The sequence below is a fragment of the Phoca vitulina genome, unplaced genomic scaffold (assembly GCF_004348235.1).
Source record: "Phoca vitulina isolate PV1807 unplaced genomic scaffold, GSC_HSeal_1.0 scaffold33, whole genome shotgun sequence".
NCBI classification, from domain to species: Eukaryota; Metazoa; Chordata; class Mammalia; order Carnivora; family Phocidae; genus Phoca; species Phoca vitulina.
Window position 1 is genome coordinate 21,930,667 of NW_022589736.1, and position 21,147 is coordinate 21,951,813.

At 44.3% G+C, this 21,147-nt stretch overlaps 1 protein-coding gene across 2 annotated transcripts in view; it reads right to left on the reverse strand.

Annotated features, from left to right (window-relative positions):
• Window positions 1-20,603, reverse strand: part of NEBL (nebulette) — a 341,920-nt gene extending 321,317 nt beyond the window's left edge. Inside the window, exons 1-2 of one of the 2 annotated variants that reach the window (XM_032425493.1) lie at window positions 20,373-20,603; window positions 19,000-19,094 (exon numbers count right to left, since the gene is read on the reverse strand). In XM_032425493.1, the coding sequence (XP_032281384.1) occupies window positions 19,000-19,094; window positions 20,373-20,441 (164 nt within the window). In that variant the 5' untranslated portion in view covers window positions 20,442-20,603. The remainder of the gene's footprint in view (window positions 1-18,999; window positions 19,095-20,372) is intronic. The other variant, XM_032425494.1, reaches the window with a different exon arrangement.
• Window positions 20,604-21,147: the final 544 nt, after the last annotated feature.

Here is a 21,147-nt window from a genome sequence, read left to right on the forward strand (position 1 = left end):
TGGAACGGGGCCAACCTCTAGCTGCAGAACAAGGTTCTGTTGTCCAAACTCATTCACGCCAAGGTGGTGCTCTACGTTCAAAAGAGGTGACGGGAATGTTTCTTCAGCCAAGCCAAGAAAAATTAATGACCACCACTCAGAAATATACAGTCTGTTAGGGCAATGCCCTCAGTCCTGATCATCACAGAGGTGCAGGAAGGAGAGGATGGAATGAGGGAGGGCATGAGAAAGAAGGCGGTTGTCTGTCGGGAAATCCACAGGACTCAATCATTCTACAGGATTTTTTCCAAGTTCCCTCTAAAGCAATCAAGGCGTAAATGACATCCAGGAAGTAAAACCACGTGCACAATGTGTCCACCCTGCTTAAGTCAAAAGTGGTACCGAGTCACTGATGATGGCGAAATGGCCCTGCACTGCCCCCTTTCCTCAGACCCAGGGGATGAAACTCCCTCGAGGACAGGGCCTCACGATTACTCGGGCTGCATTCTTATGACAAAATATAGTCTTGTTTTACACGAAAGGTGATAGCAGTACACCCTACCCGTGACTGTCCCTTTGACACACGCATGCACACACACAGAAAGCTTTTTTTTGGCCTACTAGTAGGTAAATTCTTTTCACAGCAGCCAGAGTAATCCTGTTAAAAACAAGTCACATGCCATGTCACTCTTGTGCTCAACACCTCCCGGCAGCGCCCTCTCACTCACAGCTACCCCAACTCCACAGTTGCTATGATGGTCTACAAGGCCCTTCACAGCCCCCATCTCCACTGCTCCCTCCTCCCCACCCTCTGCCCCCCCCCCCAGCTGGCTGCCCTCCAGCTCATCTACCACTCTCCTCTGCCCACACTCCCCACCGGCTCCCTAACTGGCCTGCCTCTCCTACACCCCCAGGTTCTCTGTGTGTCCTTCCTATTGCCTTGGTCTGGGTCTCCACAGAGCTCACTCCCTCACCTCCCCCAGGTTTTGTTCAAATATAAGAACTCCATTTCCCTTACCAGCTTTTTCTAAGTTGCAAGGCACCCTCCAACCCCCGCCTGACCCAAGAACACTCTATCTCCCTTCCTTGCTTGATTTTTCACTAGAGTATTTATCACTTTCCAATATATTACTTAGGGTTCTGTTGTGTATATTGTCTGCTTCTTCCCTCTAAAATGGAAACTCCATGAGGGCAGGGATTTTTGTCTGCTTTGTTCATCCGTTAAATGATCCGTTAAATTTTTGTCCCAAATATTTAGGACACTCTCTGGTCTAGTAGATGTTCAATCAATATTAATGAATGAATGAATTCCACCATTCAGTGAATAAAAGAAGGGACTGAAATTCTACCATTCAAGGAAGGGGACAGTAAAGTGAGCCCTACTGGGCTTGAGAAGAATGTGGGCAGAGTCAAGCCCAATTTTACTCCCAACCACTTAGCTTCCAAGGAGCCTGGGATCACAAGATAGTGCAATCCACGATGGACCTTCCTTCATGTTCTCCATCTGGCCATCCCCTTGTCCCCAGTACTAAGCTTCTGGTTATAAACTAAGCTTCTGGTTATGACTCCAGTGTCATACTGAAAATCCAAAAAAATCCACTAATCCTATGAACTCCCTTGGCACCCAATAAGCATTGACTGACCTACCTCCATTCCCCAAACTACACAATGCCCCCAAGCCACACCTCACAACATAGGCTACAAGGACAGAGGGACCCACAGTCAACAAACATCCACCATTAATCCAGAACAGAAAAAGCCAAAAAAGAAAAAAAAAAAAAAAAAACCGTATCATTCTATCTAAACACTTAACTAGCCTAGCCAAGTGTGGATCAGGTAACATACTTGTTTCCAGGCATAAATTCTGCTCCGAACTCATGAACCTCAGAACAGTAATTTAACTTCCTGTTTGGAGAAAATATAAAGATAGATGCATCAAGTTCTAGTCCAGCATGCCAATAACCACAAATCTTTTCCTATGTATTCTGCTAAAGTAAAACATGACTTTGGGAGGGAAAAAAAAAACCCTGTATCCATTTCCTTGTTTGTAGCAATATGAATACTAGAATAACCAGCGGAAAAGCAACACCACCCTATGTACTTAGAACCAAAGTCTGGGTCTCCCTGGTTTCAACCTCTCTTTCCAGCCTTTGTGGATTTTCTGTGGCCTCGAATCCCAGATCTCCAGTCTGCTAGTCCCAAATTGTTTACCCCACACCATGCATCTTCTTGCTCAGAAATGTGCAGTGACAATGGGTCAGGCACTTCGTATGCACTATCTCATGTGACCCTCTCAACAACTTCAGGGGGCATCCTCATTTTACAGATTAGGAAACTAAGGTTGGAGACATGAAGTGATTTTCCAAGTGGAGTCCAGAGCTCAAACTGAAATGTCTAACTTCAAAGCTTGGGCTCCTAATGACTACACAATACAGCAAGGTTACAGAGGCTAATGTATTACCAATTAACTTCTTGAAATAAGTATACACAGAAATAAAATGTCTTTACAGCATAAAAGTAAAATGCAGGGCTGCATTTGTATCCGTTAAATGATGCATAATGTAATAAGGCCACATAAAATGGAGCAGGCAAAATAGGAAATTCATAATGAGCCTACACATGAATATATGTTTTTCGGAAATGCTTCACCTTCTTCAGAGTTTTTGAGAAACGTTTACTAAACATTGACTTAATGATGAAGAGAACAATTCCCCAGTTCAGAAGGCCTTACATTAATACTACACAGAAAATAAATATTCTTTAAAGCAAGCACTAAAGTCAAATTTAGAAAGTGAGTCCTAATATAAATGAGCTATAACACTAAATTTTCCCCTCTGTCTTCTGCACTCATGGGCTTCCACAGCACCTGTGTGTTTAGAGACTCACAATATAAAAGAATATGGAAGAAAAAAAGCACAACTCTCAACTTACTCGAAATGTTAAAGAGACAATGTATGTTCATCTTCCTCAACAACATCATACGACAAATCTTCACAGCTAAGAGTCTCTTTAATAGGTTCACCATAAGGAATTTTGAAAATGCATTCCAACTTGAAAAATATACACAAGAACTTCTGAAATCTTGAGGACTGTGCCTGTAAAACTTTAACTGTTGGCTTTAAAATTCACACCCAAAACCCAGGTAATCACTGCATTGCTCAAGCTCAAACAATGGCTACCTCTGAAAAGTGGGCAGCAGGCTGGGTACAGCACTGCCCAGTTCTGGAAAGGAGAAAACAGACTGAGCGCACCTTGGAAAGGCAGCATTGGGGTCCCTTACTGCTCCCACATAGAGGGCTGTGCCCTGCTCTTTATAAACACTCATTTTCTCTTCTTCTCACACTCAGTGCCCATGCAGAGATTAAGCCCCACGGCATGATGAGGACAGAGGTGGAGTGGGCCCCGCCACCAGCCTTTGCTGTCTCTCAAAAGCCAGACAGGTAACTGCACTACAGTTTCATGCAGAAATCCCAGAAATTCTATTTGAGGACAAAGGTTTTTAGAGAGGTTAAGAATGTCCATCATACCACAAGGCTGAATTTCCAGCCACTCAAGTGGTAAAAACAGAAAGGACCAGTAGAAACTATAGGAAGAAAAAAAAATTTAGAGTCATTCATTTATTTGGGGGGCTGGGTAGGAGTGAGGGTTATCATAGTATAACTGGGGAGAAGTAGTTTTGTCCTTTTTTTAAGGTCCAAAGAGATCTCCATCTGGCATCCTGTCAATAGCGTTATAAGCACCATGCAAAAAGCAATCATGTATAAGTGAACGAAGTGTTATCACAAAATTAATTCAAGACAGAAACATCAATAGTACTTGGAGACATTCAAAGTTAAGATCTGATTATAAGGAGGAAAAAGGAGGCATATGTTTGGGATCTGTTTTCAAAGTCAGGGGCAGGAGCACAAGGGTGGAAGAGAAATACAATTTTTCAAAGTATGCGTGAACCCAATGGGTGGGTGAGATTTCTATCTGGTATTAAAGTTCACCTGAGAGAATAGGCTAACCGGAGAATGTGTCCACTGAAAACAAACCAGGACCAACACAAGCCTTATCACAGGATCCACCTGCACCGTTAGCATGTACCATTTCTTTCAGCAGCCTAACACTTCCATATAAATGCCAGTGCCGCAGAAGTCAGTCTACCCAACTAACTCTTGAGACACAGATAAAATTCTTCCTTACTTCATAAAATAATAAAAGAAAGTAAAGCCATCTGAGTTTCATGATAAAATTAATAATTAAATTCTGAAATTGAAATATAAATCCTAAATTGTGGGAATATTGCGATTATAAATCTCCACATCAGAATCTTTCAATTGTGTTAAAGCCTAAGTCACAGTCATGAGATATTTTCCCCCTTTTTTAAAATAAAGTGATAAGAACTGTGTCATTTTCTATGAAGTTTTAAACTATATTTCTTCTGGCCTTTTCCATTTGAAACTTAAATTCATTTCCCTATAAATATTTTAATGCCATTCTCCTATGAGCAGGAACAATCAATCCATCAGAGAACAATTCCATAATTGTTTCAGAAACTTACGATGCATATAATGTCACAAAGTAAAGGTCCTGGATGGAAGAGATCATTATTAAACCTCGAAAATAATAGTGAGGTCTTGAAAACATACTCATCAAATGAAGAAACAGACCCACATAATTCAAATGCAGATTAAACGAAGTGCCTGCAGGGGAGGAGGAAAGAGAATACACTCACTATAAGTTTCATTTATGAAAATTAACTGTATTGAATGCCTTTTTAAAAATTCAAAGTTCACAATGTATATGTCTCCCTTCTTCTATACCATCGGAAAAATAAGGCTAATTTTGCTTTGCTTGAGTTTGGTAGTGAACCTGTTATGGGTTGGTTGAATATTTCATATTCCCCTGCCCCACTCCTAAAAAAAGATATGGTGAAGGCCTGACCACCCTCCCCCCCCATACCTCAGAATGTGACCTTATGTGGAAGTAGAATCAGGTTAAAACAAGGTCATGAGGGTGAGCTCTCATCTGGTATAATTGCCGTCCTTACAAAAAGGGGTAATTCAGACATAGAGGACACACAGAAGGAAAATGGTGTGAAAAGACACAGGAAGAAGGTAGCCATCTACAAGCCAAGGAGAGAGGCCTGAAACAACCCATCCTCACAGCCCCCAGAAGAAACCAATCCGCAGACACCTTAATTTCAGACCTCTAGCCCCCAGAACTGTGAGACAATACATTTCTTTCTGTTAGGTAAGCCACCCAGTTTGTGGTGCTGTGCACAGCAGGCCTGGCAAACTAACACAGAAGCTATGAGGACTTTTTATTTTGATCTCCTCACAAACCATCTCTGTACTTACCACAGGAAAATTTTGCCAGGAATTAATGTCAGATTTATTAGGCTGCAATTTCTACAATCTGTCTCTTCTTCCACTTTCTAAAACTTGGGATATTTTCCCATCTCCAAAACTCTCAGAGCTCTCTTTTACAGATTATTTCTCAAAGAGAATGGGAAATAATGAATATAACTAATACTTACATGGTATCAATTCTGAGTCAGGTATTTACATGGATTATCTCGTTTATTCCTTATAATCACCAGAAAAGGTACGTACTATTGCTATCAGCAACAGAGCACAGCCTCCTCCTTTTGCAGATGGAATAGATGACAAAGCATCACCAGTTTACAGACGAGGGAACTGAGGCACAATGAGGTGAAGTAACTAACCCCGAGGAGCGCCAGAGCCTGTTCCCTTAATCCCCCACCACATCCTCTCTTGTGGTTCAGGGCCATGGTTCACCAGCTTCTGTTCCAGGGTATCCTCAGGTCCCTGAGGTGCCATTCATCTGGATCTAGAGATTTGAACATTTCTCAGCTTCGCATTGAATGGCCTGGTGTCTTCATACTATTGGCTCTCCTAATATTTAATTTCTTATTGATGTTTGCGAAACTTTCCTAGTTTTAAATAGCTTCTTCTCAGTTCAAAGGATAAAAGCTAACTAGGAACCGAATAACTTTACTTCCTTGTCATCTTTTATTATCACTCCGTCTTCCCAAGCCATAGTTCATCTTTTTTCTTGGAATCTAAGTGTGTTTAAAACTTGTCTTTAGGGGTGCCTGGTGGTTCAGTCAGTTAAGCATCTGCTTCAGTCCAGGTCATGATCCCGAAGTGCCAGGATCGAGCCCCACATCAGGCTCCCCCCTCAATGGGGAGTCTGCTTCTCCCTCTGCCCCTCCCCCTGCTCATTCTCTCTCTCTTTCTCTAATAAATAAATTAAATCTTAAAAAAAAAAAAACTTGTCTTTAGAGTTTTTCACAAGCCATTGAGCACATTGGCCATTAGCATTTTTTTTAAGATTTATTTATCTTAGAGAGAGAGTGTGCATGAACGGGAGAGGCAGAGGGAGAGGGAGAGGATCTTAACTTAAGCAGGCTTCACTCCCAGCATGGAGCCCAATGCGGGGCTCGATCTCATAACCCTGAGATCACAACCTGAACAGAAACCAAGAGTCAGACGCTTAACTGACTGAGCCACCCAGGAACCCCAGCCATTAGCTTTCTTGACCCCCTTCTTATTTTGTATGCATTCTGGAATGCTCAGTTTTCCATCTTTTAAAAGGTGTGTTGTAGTAATCAGAGCTCAGAAAGCCCCCAGGAGATGCCCTACATGGCTTTTTGGTTTGGGGTTGGGTTCCTGTTTTAAGAAACATTTCCCTTTCCTCACTCACAGAAATAACACATTTTCAATCAGAACTTTATTTCTCAAAGTCTTCTGCCGCACTGAGCCACCTTTCTTTTCCTTCCTTCTTTCCTTTCCTCCATAAATCATATAAAGGCCAACAGCGAGCCAAGGACCGTTGTGGTCAGCAGGTACATTGGCTCCTGCCTCACAGAGTTTCTCACGAGCTAGGGCTCCCTGCACACACTCGGCCCCTCTTGCTCCTCACACACGGTCACCAGGCTTTCCTAAAGTCGGCCCTGTGGTGTGACCAGCAACTCCTCCCTTCACTCCAAGGCAACAGAGACCACCCATTCCAAAGCCCTCACAACTGCTACATCACCAACCAGTCCTTCCTTATTTTCCACATCAAGTCCAAAGCAGCTTGAAAACAGTGAAACTGTAAACAAAAGCAAAGCAAAGAAAAAAAAAAAATGAACCGATACTCTCTTTTCAACTTTCAGCAGCTGTCTCATGAAAGCCTCCCTTCCCCACTGCATCCGCCTCTGTGCCAAAGTGTAAACATGTGCAGAAAGCTTCGGTTGTATCCTCCCATCTGCCCGCAGAGGTGCCACTTCCTTTTCTCCTTCATTTCATCTCACCCCCATGTTCTCCATCATTTTTCCATCTTCAAGATTCTTTCTATACATGGATCCACCTATTAGACATGTTTCTTTTTTAGCAGAGCAAGCCTCCCCGCTGCCAGAATTTCATTATCAGCCTCTCCCCCCCACACACACTGCTGACATCTCTGGATCTCGTGAACCTCCCTTCGTGTCTCTGCGTTGGCACGGATGGGTGAGGTCATGGGCACTCCTCTGTCGGTCCCTTCCGAGGATGACTTGATCCTTCCCCCATTCATGTACTTCTTTTGCGTTCCACCTGTTTTTCTCCTGCTAGGGAATTAATTTTTAAATCCCAAGTAGCAATCTCTCCTGACCCACCAGAAAAGGATGCCCGTTAGGAGGCTTTCTGTCAAATGAAGGTCTGCTCCCATTCACAATAAATGTGCTTTTAAAGCCAACCCACATGTGTTTATTCAGTGTCTGTTATACACCCATCATGTATAAAGAAAAACCAATATGCTTTTCTTTCAACATCTGTCAAATTGCCATTACACAGGACACTTCTTGGGCAACAGCTCCCATAAACAAATTACAGATGCTTTCACTGACCACTCACCCCTCAGGTACATAGGACACAGAGATGCACAAATAAACCAGCTTCTTGACTCCTGGCCAATTAAACCTGGCATTACATAACTGCCATTTAAAAAAAAAAAAAAAAAACACAGAGGCAAACCCTCTAAACAGGATTTTCCTTCTTTAGCAGCCTCTGAGGAAGAACTGTACTAATATGGTGTTTCTATTCCTGACAGGAATAACCCTTAATTATTATGTGCATTAAGCATCTAGAAATTTTTAAATAGAAATTCACTTAATGTTAAGAAAATCAGAGAACTACGTCAGTGGCAACAGAAAAGACTTTAAACAGAGAGAAAGAGAGAGAAAGAAAGAGAGCTGGCATGGGGTAGAGGGACGGGGGAAGAAGCCCAGATCTTGACGAGTTGCATTTGAAGTTCTGGAAATCTTAGAGAAAGGACAGAGCACTGACGAAAGTCACCAAAGAAAATTAAATTCTTCCATAAGGGAATGTAAAAACGTCATTTATCAGGGATTAAAGCATTCATCCCTGATTACATTTTGTCTCAGCAAGTAAATAAGTCATACTTATTTCCAGGAAAAAAAAATATATACGGATATGCAAATGAATAGGCACATGGTCTAAACACAGGGTCCACTTCCAAGACTTTGAAAAACATAGTTGTCACAACGTGATTCTTACAAAGTACCTCTGTAGACATTATTCCTGTCATCTTTTGTTCAGTTGCATGTCAGTGACCAATAATCTAGCAATAAATTTCAATATTTCACCTAAACTCTCTAGTGGTATCTGCTGTTCATGTATATTATCAGTCCAAGCATGGCTAGCTCCAGCTGGGATCACCATGGGGATCCTCGTGGCAAGAAGTCTATCCCCTCTCGTTGAGTCAGGTCTGTCGGCGAGGGATGCCTGTGGTTGAGCTGTATTGCTCAGCCAGCCAGAGGGGCTCACCGCCTTCCCAACAAAGCTAGCTGGGCAACGTGCTCTACCGAAGGACATTTACTGAGCACACAGTCAGTGCTGAAGTATACTGAGGCATTTGGGACAATTCCTGCTCTCCAAAATGTAATCTTGTTATTGGGAAGCCTTGCTTATTGATGAAAACCAAATCTAGAGAGCTATATCAGGAGTCCTTCCTACCGGCCTCCTTTATGCAGTCAGCAAACAGTTTACAAATCTTACCCAACTTCTATTGATTGACTAAATAGATATGGTGGGTTTTAGATCATCATTCTTGTCATAATGGGACAGGAAGGTTCATGATGTAAGATAGCAACACTGTGTCAGCAGTTCAAACAGCATATCTGATCAGGACACTGAGAAGCACACCTGTTGTTGTATAATAAAGAATTTGACCAGCATTTGTCCCCCGCCCCGCTTCCTGGGACATACTCTAAATAGTTGGAATTTCCCAAGTGACTGGAAATATCTTTGTTATTCATTAGTCCCCTGATCCATTAGTGAGTTAGGCTAAGAAGTTGGCTTAGGATGGGACTGGCCACTTCAGAAATCATGTGATTAGAGGGCTGGGGCTTTGAGTCGGGCAATATCAATGGACCTCCTCCAGGGAGGGGAGGGGGGCTAGAGATTGAACAATCACACATGGCCAATAAATCATCAGGTCTGTGTAATGAAATCTCAATAAAAACGCTGGACACCAAAGCTCAGTGGAGATTCTTAAATGGTGAACACATCAATGTGTCCACCAGGAGACACATCCTGATTCCACAGGGCAAAGGCAAGAAAACTCCATGTCCAGGACCCTCCCTCACCTCGCCCAATGTGTATGCTCATTTGGCTGGTCCAGATTTGTATCCTTTATGATAACACAATAATCTTAAGTACAGCACTTTTCTGAGTTCTTTGAGTCATTCTAGCTAACTGTAGGAGCCCCCAAATTTGTAGCCAGTTGGCCAGAAGCATGGGTGGCCTGGGGACTTCTGAGCTTGCAGCTGCTATCTGTCTTGTTGGGGACCACACCCTTAACTCGTGGAGCTGACACTAATTCTGGGTGGTTACTGGCAGAACTACACTGCAACATTGCAACACCCATTCTCAATTCCTTAAACACATGCCAGAAATAATACCTTTAAGAAGTCAAGCTCTTGCAGCTGATGTGACCTCCCCAACCCCCAATCCACCTCCAACCCAAGCTGTGAACTTCCGTGGTCCACTCTCAGCAGGAAACGGCCTCCAATGGGGAGACAGATACAACTTTAGTACAAGGCAGGCCTTTTGATAAGTGATATAATTGAGGTATAAAAACTACAATGAGGGGCACATGGATACCTCATTCGGTTGAGGGTCTGACTCTTGATTTCGGATCAGGTCATGATCTCAGGGTTGTGAGATCAAGCCCTGTGTGGGGCTCCGCACTCAGCGAAAAGTTGGCTTGAGATTCTCTCACTTTCCCTCTCCTTCCCCCTCAGCCCCTCCCCCCAAATAACAAATAAATAAATAAAATGTTTTTTTAATTACAATGAACACACAAAGAGAGTCCAGTGATTGAGAGATTCACAATGGCTTCACAAAGGCTGTCAAGGCTGTGTACCTTAAAGATGAAAGTAACTTTAAAAGAGGGGAGGGCAGGAAGGCATAAAAACAGCGTGAGTAAAGGGTCAGATCATGTGTCAAGTTTCATAACAATGAAAATCATATCTTTTATTAACTCCTTACTGTGTGCCTGAAACTGTGCTCAACTTATTATTTTGATATTCCAATGACGTCTTAATCCTAGTCTATTACTATACCCATTTTACAGATGAGGACACTGAGACTTCGCTGAAGACACTTGATGAAGGCATCAGGCAAGCAGCCCAGTGTGACTGGAGAGGAGGAGGGCAGGGGAAGGTAGGTGGTGAAAAGCCCCCAATCTTGTCTTCTGTAGGCAGTGGGGAACCATCAGAGGTATCTGTGTAAGGAAGTAAAGTCACCAGAGCCATGGTTTCAAAAGTTAAGTATGGTGGCAGGAAAAGCCTTCAAAAAGAGAAAGACTGGAACAGGGAGACCAGTTAGGTGACAGTGGTCAGATCACTAGCCAAATATGATAAGAGAGCCCAAGCACGGGCAAGAACAAAGGAAATGAATACAGGGATGGGATGAGGGGGAGGGAGGTGTGGAAGACGACAGAGATGCTTAAGGCTCCAGCGAATAGGTGGATGGTTGCAAGAGTAGCCAGGAGAGGATGATACAGACATCCGAACATACTATCAAAAATAAGTCTGTGCATCCGACATGTCTTTGTATACTGATGTGTGAGCTTACTACACTGTTCTTGAGTGTAGTTGGACATTGCCTGAGTTGGTCAAGTTCACGTTCTTGATCAATTAATGGGTAATGAAGTCACATTGAAAGCCCAAATTCAATACTGGTGGGCAACCATCTAAGTCCACATCCCAGATCTCCGGCCCTCGGCTCTCCCCAAGGTCTCTGCGGTTGACTTGCACCTGCCTTTGATGGATAATGAGCATCAGGGGAATCAAATCAAAGATTTTTGTCTAAATGGCTTTTTAGACTGCTGAGCTGAAGCAGAAGTATAGCAGACCACCAGTCTACCTATCGATCTGATGCTATTCAAAAATACACACATCGAGCCAGTTTTCTTCTAGCTCCTCCTAGGATTCAATGGGAATGAGTCAACAGAGTGCGGAAAAGTAAGCAGAAGTTGAACACAAAGTAACTCCCTCAAGGACGCCACAAAGAAAAATGCACAGATGACTATAGATAAAATTAATAATGGGTTTCCAGTGCTGGAATAAACAGTCCTTGCCATTCAAACCTGGTCCTTCTCACAACTTCCTGTTTTCTGGTTCTGCCCGTGCCCCCATATCTCGGTTCGACAAGAAAAGCTGCAGAATGTTTTATTCACTAGCAGAACTTCAGAATCAATATTAATGCTTTTACTAAGCCTGTGAAATGTTCTGGGCACTCAGCTCATAAATATTACTCTAGATCCCACTTCTCACACTGCTAAAAGCCTGGGGCTTCCTAGTAACACTAACTACAGGAGAACAGAAACAGAAAGGAAAAGAAATTCAGCTTTCCGTTCCTCTCGAGGGGGAGCGTGAAGGGGCCTCGGGCTCTGGAGAAGGAGGGTGCCTTCTGGGGGTACATCTGCTTCTCTCTCACTCCTCACATCCCCAGGAACCACTCTTCCTTTGTAAAGCACTCCTCTGCAAACGTTTAAAGAAGACATACCGAAATGCACCCTTACACAGGCCCCTGACACATAATCAATATCCGTTTAAGCACACACAACTATATCTTGCATTAACCTTGCATTTCACCGTGATTTAGGAGCTATTTGCTGTGCTTCCAAATCTCCAAATCTTTTCTTATCTGACATCATTCCATAATAAATACATCATCAGAAAGAGACTACACATTGAAGGCACCTTTCACAAATACTCTTTTTTAAAGATTTATTTATTTCAGAGAGAGAGAGTGGGTGAGGGGGGGTGCAGAGGGAGAGGGAGAGAGAATCTTAAGCAGACTCTCTCGGAGCCCAACCCGGGGCTCAATCTCACGACCCTGAGATCATGACCTGAGCCGAAACCAAGAGGTGGACGCTTAACCGACTGCACCACCCAGGCGTCCCTTTCTCAAATACTTTTAAATGTGACACAACTCAGTACTTAATGTGAGATATGGTCTTCTAGAATGATTTCAAAAGATACTAAAATTCATGAGATACCATCAATTGGTCAGTAAGGTAACTGAGAATCCGATTAGTTTGAATAAACACTGTAACCTTTTTGTTGGTTCAAATAAAACATCTCCATCCCTTACTTTCAATCATCCAATTTTAACAAAAATACAACAAAAAACAAAAAACCCCTATCATCCTCCCACATCAAGTCTATGTCAAGGAGCGAGAGGTTGAATTTTTTTCTATGTAGTATGTAACTAAAAAGTGAGGCATATTATAATTGATGCTAACTAGAACTCCCACAAACCACAATATCCTTCCATAGAAACTGTTACTTTTAACAATGTGACACTTCTCTCTCTCTTTAAGGGGGAAATATGAGACAATTTTCTATTTATTATAATTCAAGGAGGGGACTAACATTTTCGTACCTAATAGGTGTCATCTGATGTGTTAAGGCTGACAAATATTCCCCCCATTTAATTTCTATAGAGTTCTTGTTAGGTAGAAATTATTATCTTATTTCACAGATTATAATTAAACCCAGAAGAAAATAAATGAACATCAGTAAGGAATCTTCTAGAACAATACCAAGTTTTGAAACCGAGCCTGTAAGCAGTGAAGGGAAATCCTACCATGTTCATTATGTCTTGGCAATGGCGAGCCTCAGTGGGGAGACTGCAGCCCTTGGTATTCAGACTCTGTGAAACCTGACCACCACGCCACCATTCAGGTTCCTCAAAGCCTACCCTCAAGCCAGCTTCTCACATTGCCCAACCTCTGTCTGCCTGCCCGAGAGAAAGTAGGCTGGGTGGCGTCCCGATCTGAGGGGGGAAGGCAGAATGACACGGATGCAGCACGACCTTCACACTCACTGATGCAGCTAATCTTTATTGAGTGCTAAGTGCCAGGCTCTGGGGATGCAGACTGAGCAAGACAGATGTCCTCAGAGCCACCCCAAGCTAGAAGAGGGTACAGGCAGAGAAATAAGCACACGGTGCCTTCATGGGATGGTGATGGTTCTGACGGCTGAACAGATTCCTGAAGGCTGTTGGGTATGGGATAGGAGGTGGTTGGCCCCGAGAGTGGGAAAGCAATGGTTATCTGAATTCATGAACTCAGTGCACACAGCGTGGTCCTCACCGGCAACTTTCAGTTCTCTCTGACATGTGGGACATTAAGAATATGAAACTAAACTAGCGTGTCTCAAACTTTTTTGACCACCGCTTCCGGTAAAAATATTTTTTACGTCATGATCCAGTACACGCTGTACACACACAACTGGAATTTTTGTTTGCCCAAACAATACTCATTTCACTACTCAGATGCTCTCTGATAGTCCCTCTTTTTCTCTCTCTCTCTCTCTCTCTCTCTCTGTCTTTCTTTCAGTTCTGGATACAACCCTCTAATGGGTGGCAACCCACAGTGTGAAAAACATTGGTAGAAACATTTTAATAGGAATAACTATTATTTCTTTGAAGTACTTCCTCTTCTCCCTCTACCCTCTTTTTCCTCCTTCATCCCTCAGAAAAGTCCCACTGAGGAAATAAAAGCACTATTGTTTACTGGAGGTCTGCTATATGCCAGAAACTGCCGGAACCTTGACGTGCACTGTCTCCTTAGTCCCATGCAGCCCTGTAAGGGTGAGCGTTACCATTCCCATTGTCCAGATAAGAAACTGAAGCTTAGAGATCAAGGGACTTGCTCAGCAGAACATGATGGAGCCAGGATTCAAATCCAGTTCTGTCTTGCTTCGAAACTCCAATTACACAACAGTGCCTTCCGTGAAAAGTTCTTAAGTAATTAAAGCTAACTTAATAGCAAGAATTTCCTAAGTCCCCTTGGGATAACTCAAGCCCTTGGAGGGTTATAGAACTGGGTTTGAGAGGTCTAAACAGAGATAAGGGAAATACATTGGTGGAAAAACTCCCGGCTTTAAATTCAATTTCCTTCCGTGTCCTCAGAGCACCCCTTAGTAAAGGCACTAACGAGGACTGACCAGCAGAGAAACGGTACGTGAGAGCTAGTGGAGCATTGGCCCAGATAATCAGCCTCAAGACAGGCTGGCTGACCGGCACTGACCGTTCTGGGCGGCTCAGAATGAGCAGTACCTAGCTCAGCATCTCCCAGGCTGTAGATGGGCAATAAATATTCACAAGATGAATGCTAACACAGGCAGAGCAAAAGTAAACACGACGCACAGCTCCTACTGTTTTGTTTTTAAACATCTCCCAAAATGATGTTAAGTGAAACTATTTGCTGAGAGGGAATCTTATTTGGAAAGACAGTTAAACACATTGAGCACAGGTATTTGTGTTCTTTCAGCCCCATATTTAAAGATACATTTGACACAGATACGAGGTATATCAAATGTGGGCAGATCAGGACAAATTCTCAGCGCCCCAAGAATTTCCGCAAAAGTAATGACTTGGGGAAATTATTTACAAGGTCCTGCTTAAAACTATTGCATCATTAACTGGGGCCTCCCCGACCTAAAATAACTAGACTTTTGGTGCCAGTATATTAACTGGCCAGTCATTGACATTGCTATTTCTAAGCCATAATATTTCTCAGAAAATCTGAAGAAATTATGTATTTTTTACAAACATATAATAAGTGCAATTTTGACTTTCACACATGATAAGTTAAATAATTTATTTGTCAAATGGCCTTGGGGTTTATATTCTTTGGGTGGTTTGTTGGGTAGTTTAACTTGGCATATATATTCACATACAAATATGAGGTGTGTTTTTTGTCTAATCATGTACTGTTATTTTCTCAACATCTCTTAGCAATAAAAATATTGCCTCGTCCTCTTTTCTTTGCAAGTTACATGATGAAAAAAAATCCTGAATGTGCTAAAGAATCCACTGCCTGAAACATACTTATGAAACATAAAGGCTATGAAAACATGGCATGTATTCAAGTAGACCAGTTTGTTTTTAAATACTTTAATAGTGTGCACTACTGCATTAGGAGCTTAATGTGTATTATGCCCGTCTTACATCTAGTGTGTAATACACTTTGATCATTCTATCAAAAGATCGAATTTTAAATATTATGTAAATTATATTTTATACGTGTTTTCCTTTGCATGAAATCAAACAGAAAACTTGTTTCTTCTCTAAACACATGAGAATATAAATAAGCAACGTATTTAAAGCAAAGAAAATACTCACTACTTCATCCCATTAAAAAAAAATGCCCCCAGGTATCAATTAAAATAAAAAGCTTTTATGTTTTCTTAAAATAAACTTAAATGTCTGTTTATGCTTTCAAACTATTAAGCATATTCTTGATATTTATTTTAAAGGTCTTTTTCACAAGAAATGCTACGTAAGTTCTCTTCATGAAAACTCTGACAGATTATGTAAATCAACAGAAATGAAATTAAAGAATTCTGAATCTCCAATAACTAAAAAAAGCTGTCTTTTTTCACAACAACTAAAAGTAAAGTTTGAACCTTAATTGGATCTGGTTTAAAAAGAAAAAAAGCAGCTATAAAAGACATTCTTAGGACAATGGGGGAAATGTGAAAATAGGATTTTAGATATTATGAAATTTTGGTTAATTTTCCTAGGTGTGACAATGGCTTTATGACTCTTTAAGAAAATATCCTTATTCTTAGTATGTGGATGATGTAGTTTTCAGGGAGGAAATATCAACATATGAAACCAACTTGATGCGTGAAACTGACAAATGGTCTGACAATAATAAATATGTTCATAAATATACCTAAATAGAAATATGAAGCAAATGTGGCAAAATGTTAATGATGGTGGAATTTCAGTGGAAGATATACAGATGTTCATTGTATTATTTTTTCAACCACTTTTTCACGATAACAAGTTGAGGGGGTAAGAATAGTCATTTTCATCTAAACATGGACATATATTGACTCTTGAGCCAAACTGGGTACAGATAAAATACTGCATGGACATAGAATGTTTCATTTTCTAGTAACAGTGTGCTTCAGAGAATCGATTTTCCACCAATGACCCAGAGAAATTATGGCAACCCTTCTGGCCAAGACCACAGGGAACAGCACCTGAATTAGAGAGGAGGCATCAGAATCCCCAGAGGGTAATCCATGGCTGCCCAGTGAGTTTATATGGCAACCTATGCCCTTGGAAAAATAAGGGTTGAGAACAGGGGCCTTCCAGCCTGGAACCTTCACAGCAGACAAAACCTGCAACTTTGCCAGGCTCTGTTTCTGGAGACAGCATATCAAGCTGTGACACGAACTTAAAGCTAAATTAAACAAACTGACACCATCAATTCGAATCATTCACCCACTAAAGCTAGATTTCTGTCTTCCCCTGTTACTCTGCTCAACAAGGTGAAACACCGGGTTTCATACTAAGCAAGAAATCTGAGATGCTATCCCCAAAATTCCCCTTAAACCTAATACCAAGGTACATGCATTATATAAGAAAGTTTAGAGAGAAAAATCTGTAAGCATTTGATTTAGACATACCCAAAGTATTTAAAATGAGACTCAGTCTATGAAACAACACAGCAGGATGTTTCCCACCTACAGTTAGAGGTTTTTTGTTTTGGGGTCCCAATCTCAACTGTTCTGGGCACTAGTCCACTATTAAGTCAGAGTGCAAACCAGCCATTGATGACTTGCTGCAGAATCTGATATTCTCTTTTAATTGGACTGAACTGAAACTAAGCAGTAAACACTGAATTGTCAAGTGGCCCAAAGCAACCAAACACACTCTCCTTCAGTTGTATCTCTTTTTTTCTGGCCTTTTATTTTTATCATTTCTTTTCTCCCTAATTCAATTCTTTATCTATCTATAGGTGCGTATATGTGTGTGTGTATGTATACACACACACATAACTAAATATATATATATGTTCCATCATATCATATTAAATGTAATTGTTCTCTCCTCAATTTCTTTCTCTCCTGTCTTTCCTCTTCTCCTCCCAATTCCTCCAGGCCTACCAGGGCCACCCAAAGGCGTTGTTATCACCAGGTTAAACTCCAGGCTGTGTGGCCCATAAAGCCTGATCGAATCAGGCCACGGGCTGGAGTAGTTACGGGAAAATGGCTCACTTTCCTTTAAACTAAAGAACAATTATCTCGTTTATGGGTTGTAGGAGACCCTTTCCCATCTAGGTACTGCTGACTGCCTTTGATGTTTAACCAGTCCCTCATACCTCTCTTTAAGAGAAGCAGGAGACCATGACACTGAAATCTCATTTTTGCTTCATGTTATCCTGACGAAAGGCATGGTATAGGAGGGTTGAAAACATCGATGAGTTTGGGCAATATCTGTGAACTTCACTTATCCAAAAAAGGTCCTGAATTCTGTTCAGTGCCCCCATTTTCTGATTTCTTGAAAAGTTTCTAGTCTATCCATAAGCACTAAGCTAGAACCAACAGAAACACAAAGAGATTCAAAAAAAAAAAAAAAAAAGTTCTTCACCAGAGAGGTATGAGCACACTACATTTGTTTACCAAAAACTTACTATGTATGAAAACACAGTCCCATGAGTGAAGTGTCAATTAACCATGGGCCCTCCATCTACAGAAGACCTGAACGAACCTACTTCAAAAACTCTAGAGAGAATGAATCTCTGGCAATATTCCAGCCAAAAGGCTGGGGATCCTCTGCCACCTCCAGGCTGGAGAGGCCCCCACAGGGGAACGGGGAAGAAGGCAGCTCAACAATCAAGGCCAAGAGCCCACAGCTGAAAACACTCTGGGGTGGGAGGATGTTCAAGAAGTAGAGAGCCATATGCCCCAGGGCAGCAAAGGAGACATTTGGAACCAATGGCCAATGTTTACCCATCTCTAGATTAGAGGGGTGATCTGAGCCCCTTCCTAAGTCTGTAAAGATGAAATGAGTCAGTATGCATACAGTGCTGAGAATAGGGCCTAGCACATGGTAAGCACTGTATAAATGCTAGCTAATTGCTAGTAGTATAGGCTAAAAGCACGCCTACAGAAAAGCCTGCCAAAAAAAGGTTACCTTCTTTAATCCCCACCAACAGACCTACTACTAACCAGCCAGAAATACCTATGTCTCCATTCTTTAGTTCCCCGTGTAAGCTCTAGGATCTCTGGAGTGGTCTTGGCTGAGATGAAGCGAGAGACTCCTTTCCCTAGCAACTAGGTTCAGATGTAAAATTGCAATATGGCAACATCATATGATTAAAATGGAAAGCTGACATGCACTTCAGAGCCCACACGTTCTCAGGGTGTAGTTCTGCAGCTTCTAACAAATGTTCCCAACTCTGCAACACTGTGAACCTCAAAACGGACCTGGTTGAAGACACACACAAATTACCCTCCCCATTAAGAAAGACGCACATGCCATGCATGAGTCCTCCAACAAAGTACCTGGCCCCAGAGTCTGTGGCAGAAACAAGTCACTGGCCACCGCCCCACCTGCGTGACACAGTGAGTCAGTTCTCCAGAACAGGCAGATCCACTTGCTTTCATGTTCTGATGCCGAGCCACACCGGGCATGCTATGTTGACAATACTTACGCATTACAATAGGGCTTCTTTTCATAGCCTTTGTAGTTGTTCATGTTGAGAGCCATCTTACAGACCTCACAATGGAAACATCCTTTATGCCAATACTGAAAAAAATAATAATAATAAATATTTAAAAGTTTAGTACAATGCCAGCGCTCTCCAGGATGGGTACAGAGAGGGGATATTTTTAGCGCAAGGCCGTCCCCACCCTTATTTGAAAATACTACAACAAAATGATTGTAGGTAACAGTAGATGTGTTTGCCTACTTCCACTTAAGTAAATAAGGCAGGCGGCTATTAAAATTGAGTTTTAAATGAATCCCCACCACAAGTACAGACTCTGACGGAAGAACTGCCAAAGCGCTATCCACACCGCACTTCTACGAGCAGCCAGAACGGAATCCTGAACTGGCTAATGGAGGAATGGGACCTGTGTAGTGGCTTCCAAAGGAAGATGAATCCGGTTCAAAGTGCCTAAACACGGTGTTCGCAGCATCTCCACAAACATGGGTCCACCGGAAGTCGGGCAAGCCGAAGGAGCAGGAGGGGGGCGGTGTAAGTGCCCCTGCCCCCCCCCCCCGGTCCAGCTTCTACTAAATTGTGGGGACGGTGGACTCAACCCCGGGTGCCTGGCGGGGTGACGGTGCGCTCTCGTGAGGCGTTTCTATCACCACACGCACATTTCACAGGGACCGCCTCCGGCTGGTTTCAATTACCAGTCACTCGGGAGAGCGCCGGGGTCGTTCTCGCAGGCTGGTCCACTCCATCCGCGCCCGGGAAGGGCAGGGAGCAGGGCTGCAGGGGCCGGCCCGAAGCCACTTCCTCTGGAATTCCCCAACCGGGTGGATGAACCCCCGCGGATCCTGTCCGCCGCGCCGAGCCAGGCTCTCCGGCGGGGATTATTCTTAGCACTGCCGCAGCGGCCGCCCCACGACATATTAATTATTCTTTGCCTCTCCACCTTGCCGCCGTCACGGGAGGCGCTGGGGCGGCGGTGAGGTGGGGTGCGGGCGGATCCTTGGGGCGGGGATGCGGGGCGGTGAGGGGCAGGAGTGCAGGTGGGAAGGGGTCCAGCCTGGGCTCTTCGACCCCGGGCCGCGCTTCGCCGCGCGCCCTCAGCAGCAGCTCCAGGCCGGCGCAGCCCCGCACCCTCGCCCTCCGCACCCCGACGAAACCCTTGCCGGTTCCAACATCACCAACGCCAAGCGTGCTCTCTTGATACTCCTGCGGGCGTTTTCCTTTGCGCGCCCTCACCCTGTGCCAAGACACACACAAACACAGAGACCCATTCCTCTCCTTGCATCCCAGATGCCAAAACTTCTCGGAGCAGGTGCAGCCCGGCGCCCGGCAGGTCCCGGCTGGCCCGGCGCCCCCTCGCTCACCTTATCCAGGCAGTTGACTTTCTCCGTGGGATACACGACTTTCCCGCAGCGGGCGCATTGGGGGTTCATTGTCGCGGTTCCCAGGGGCGGCGGCTGTGCGGCAGCGGCTGGGGGCTCCGAGGAGCCGCTGTGACATCCCCCGGCGAGCCCCGCACCGCCTCCGGGCAGGCGGGAGGGCTGCGGGCGGCCGGGCGCCGGGGTCGGGAGTCGGCGCCGGACCCCTGGCTAGCCGGCCGCGCGATGCGCGGGAAGGGCTGCGGGGGCGCGGGTGGGTGTGCGGCGGGGCCTGGCGCTGGCGGGCGGCCGCGCTCGCTGGCCCCGGCTCGGCTCCGGCTCGGGCTCCGCGCCGCTCGCTCTGCGTCGCTCGCACTCCAGGTACGGGTGACTCACACAGACACTGGCTCCCGCCCCTCGCGCTCACTCGCTCCCCCGCCTCGCTGCCGCCGCCGCCGCGCAGGCCAAACCCACCGGCGCGCCCGGACCCAAGTGGCAGGGAACGAGCACGTCGGGCACCGGGGAGGGAGGGCGCAGCGGGTGAAGGGGGGGGCAAGACCGGGAGAGCTCCGCAGACAGCCGTGGGCTGCGACTGTGAGGCCTGGGAGCGAGCCTGGTACCGCAGCCGCAGCCGGGGGCGGCCAGGTGGGCGGCGGCGGGGGAGGGAAGCGCTGGCGGTGGGAGAAACTGGGGGGGAGGGGGGGCGGCGCTCAGACCCGCGCACTCCCTGCCCTTCCTCTTCTGTCTTCTGCCCCAGCGGGATCCCCCCACTCGCAGACCG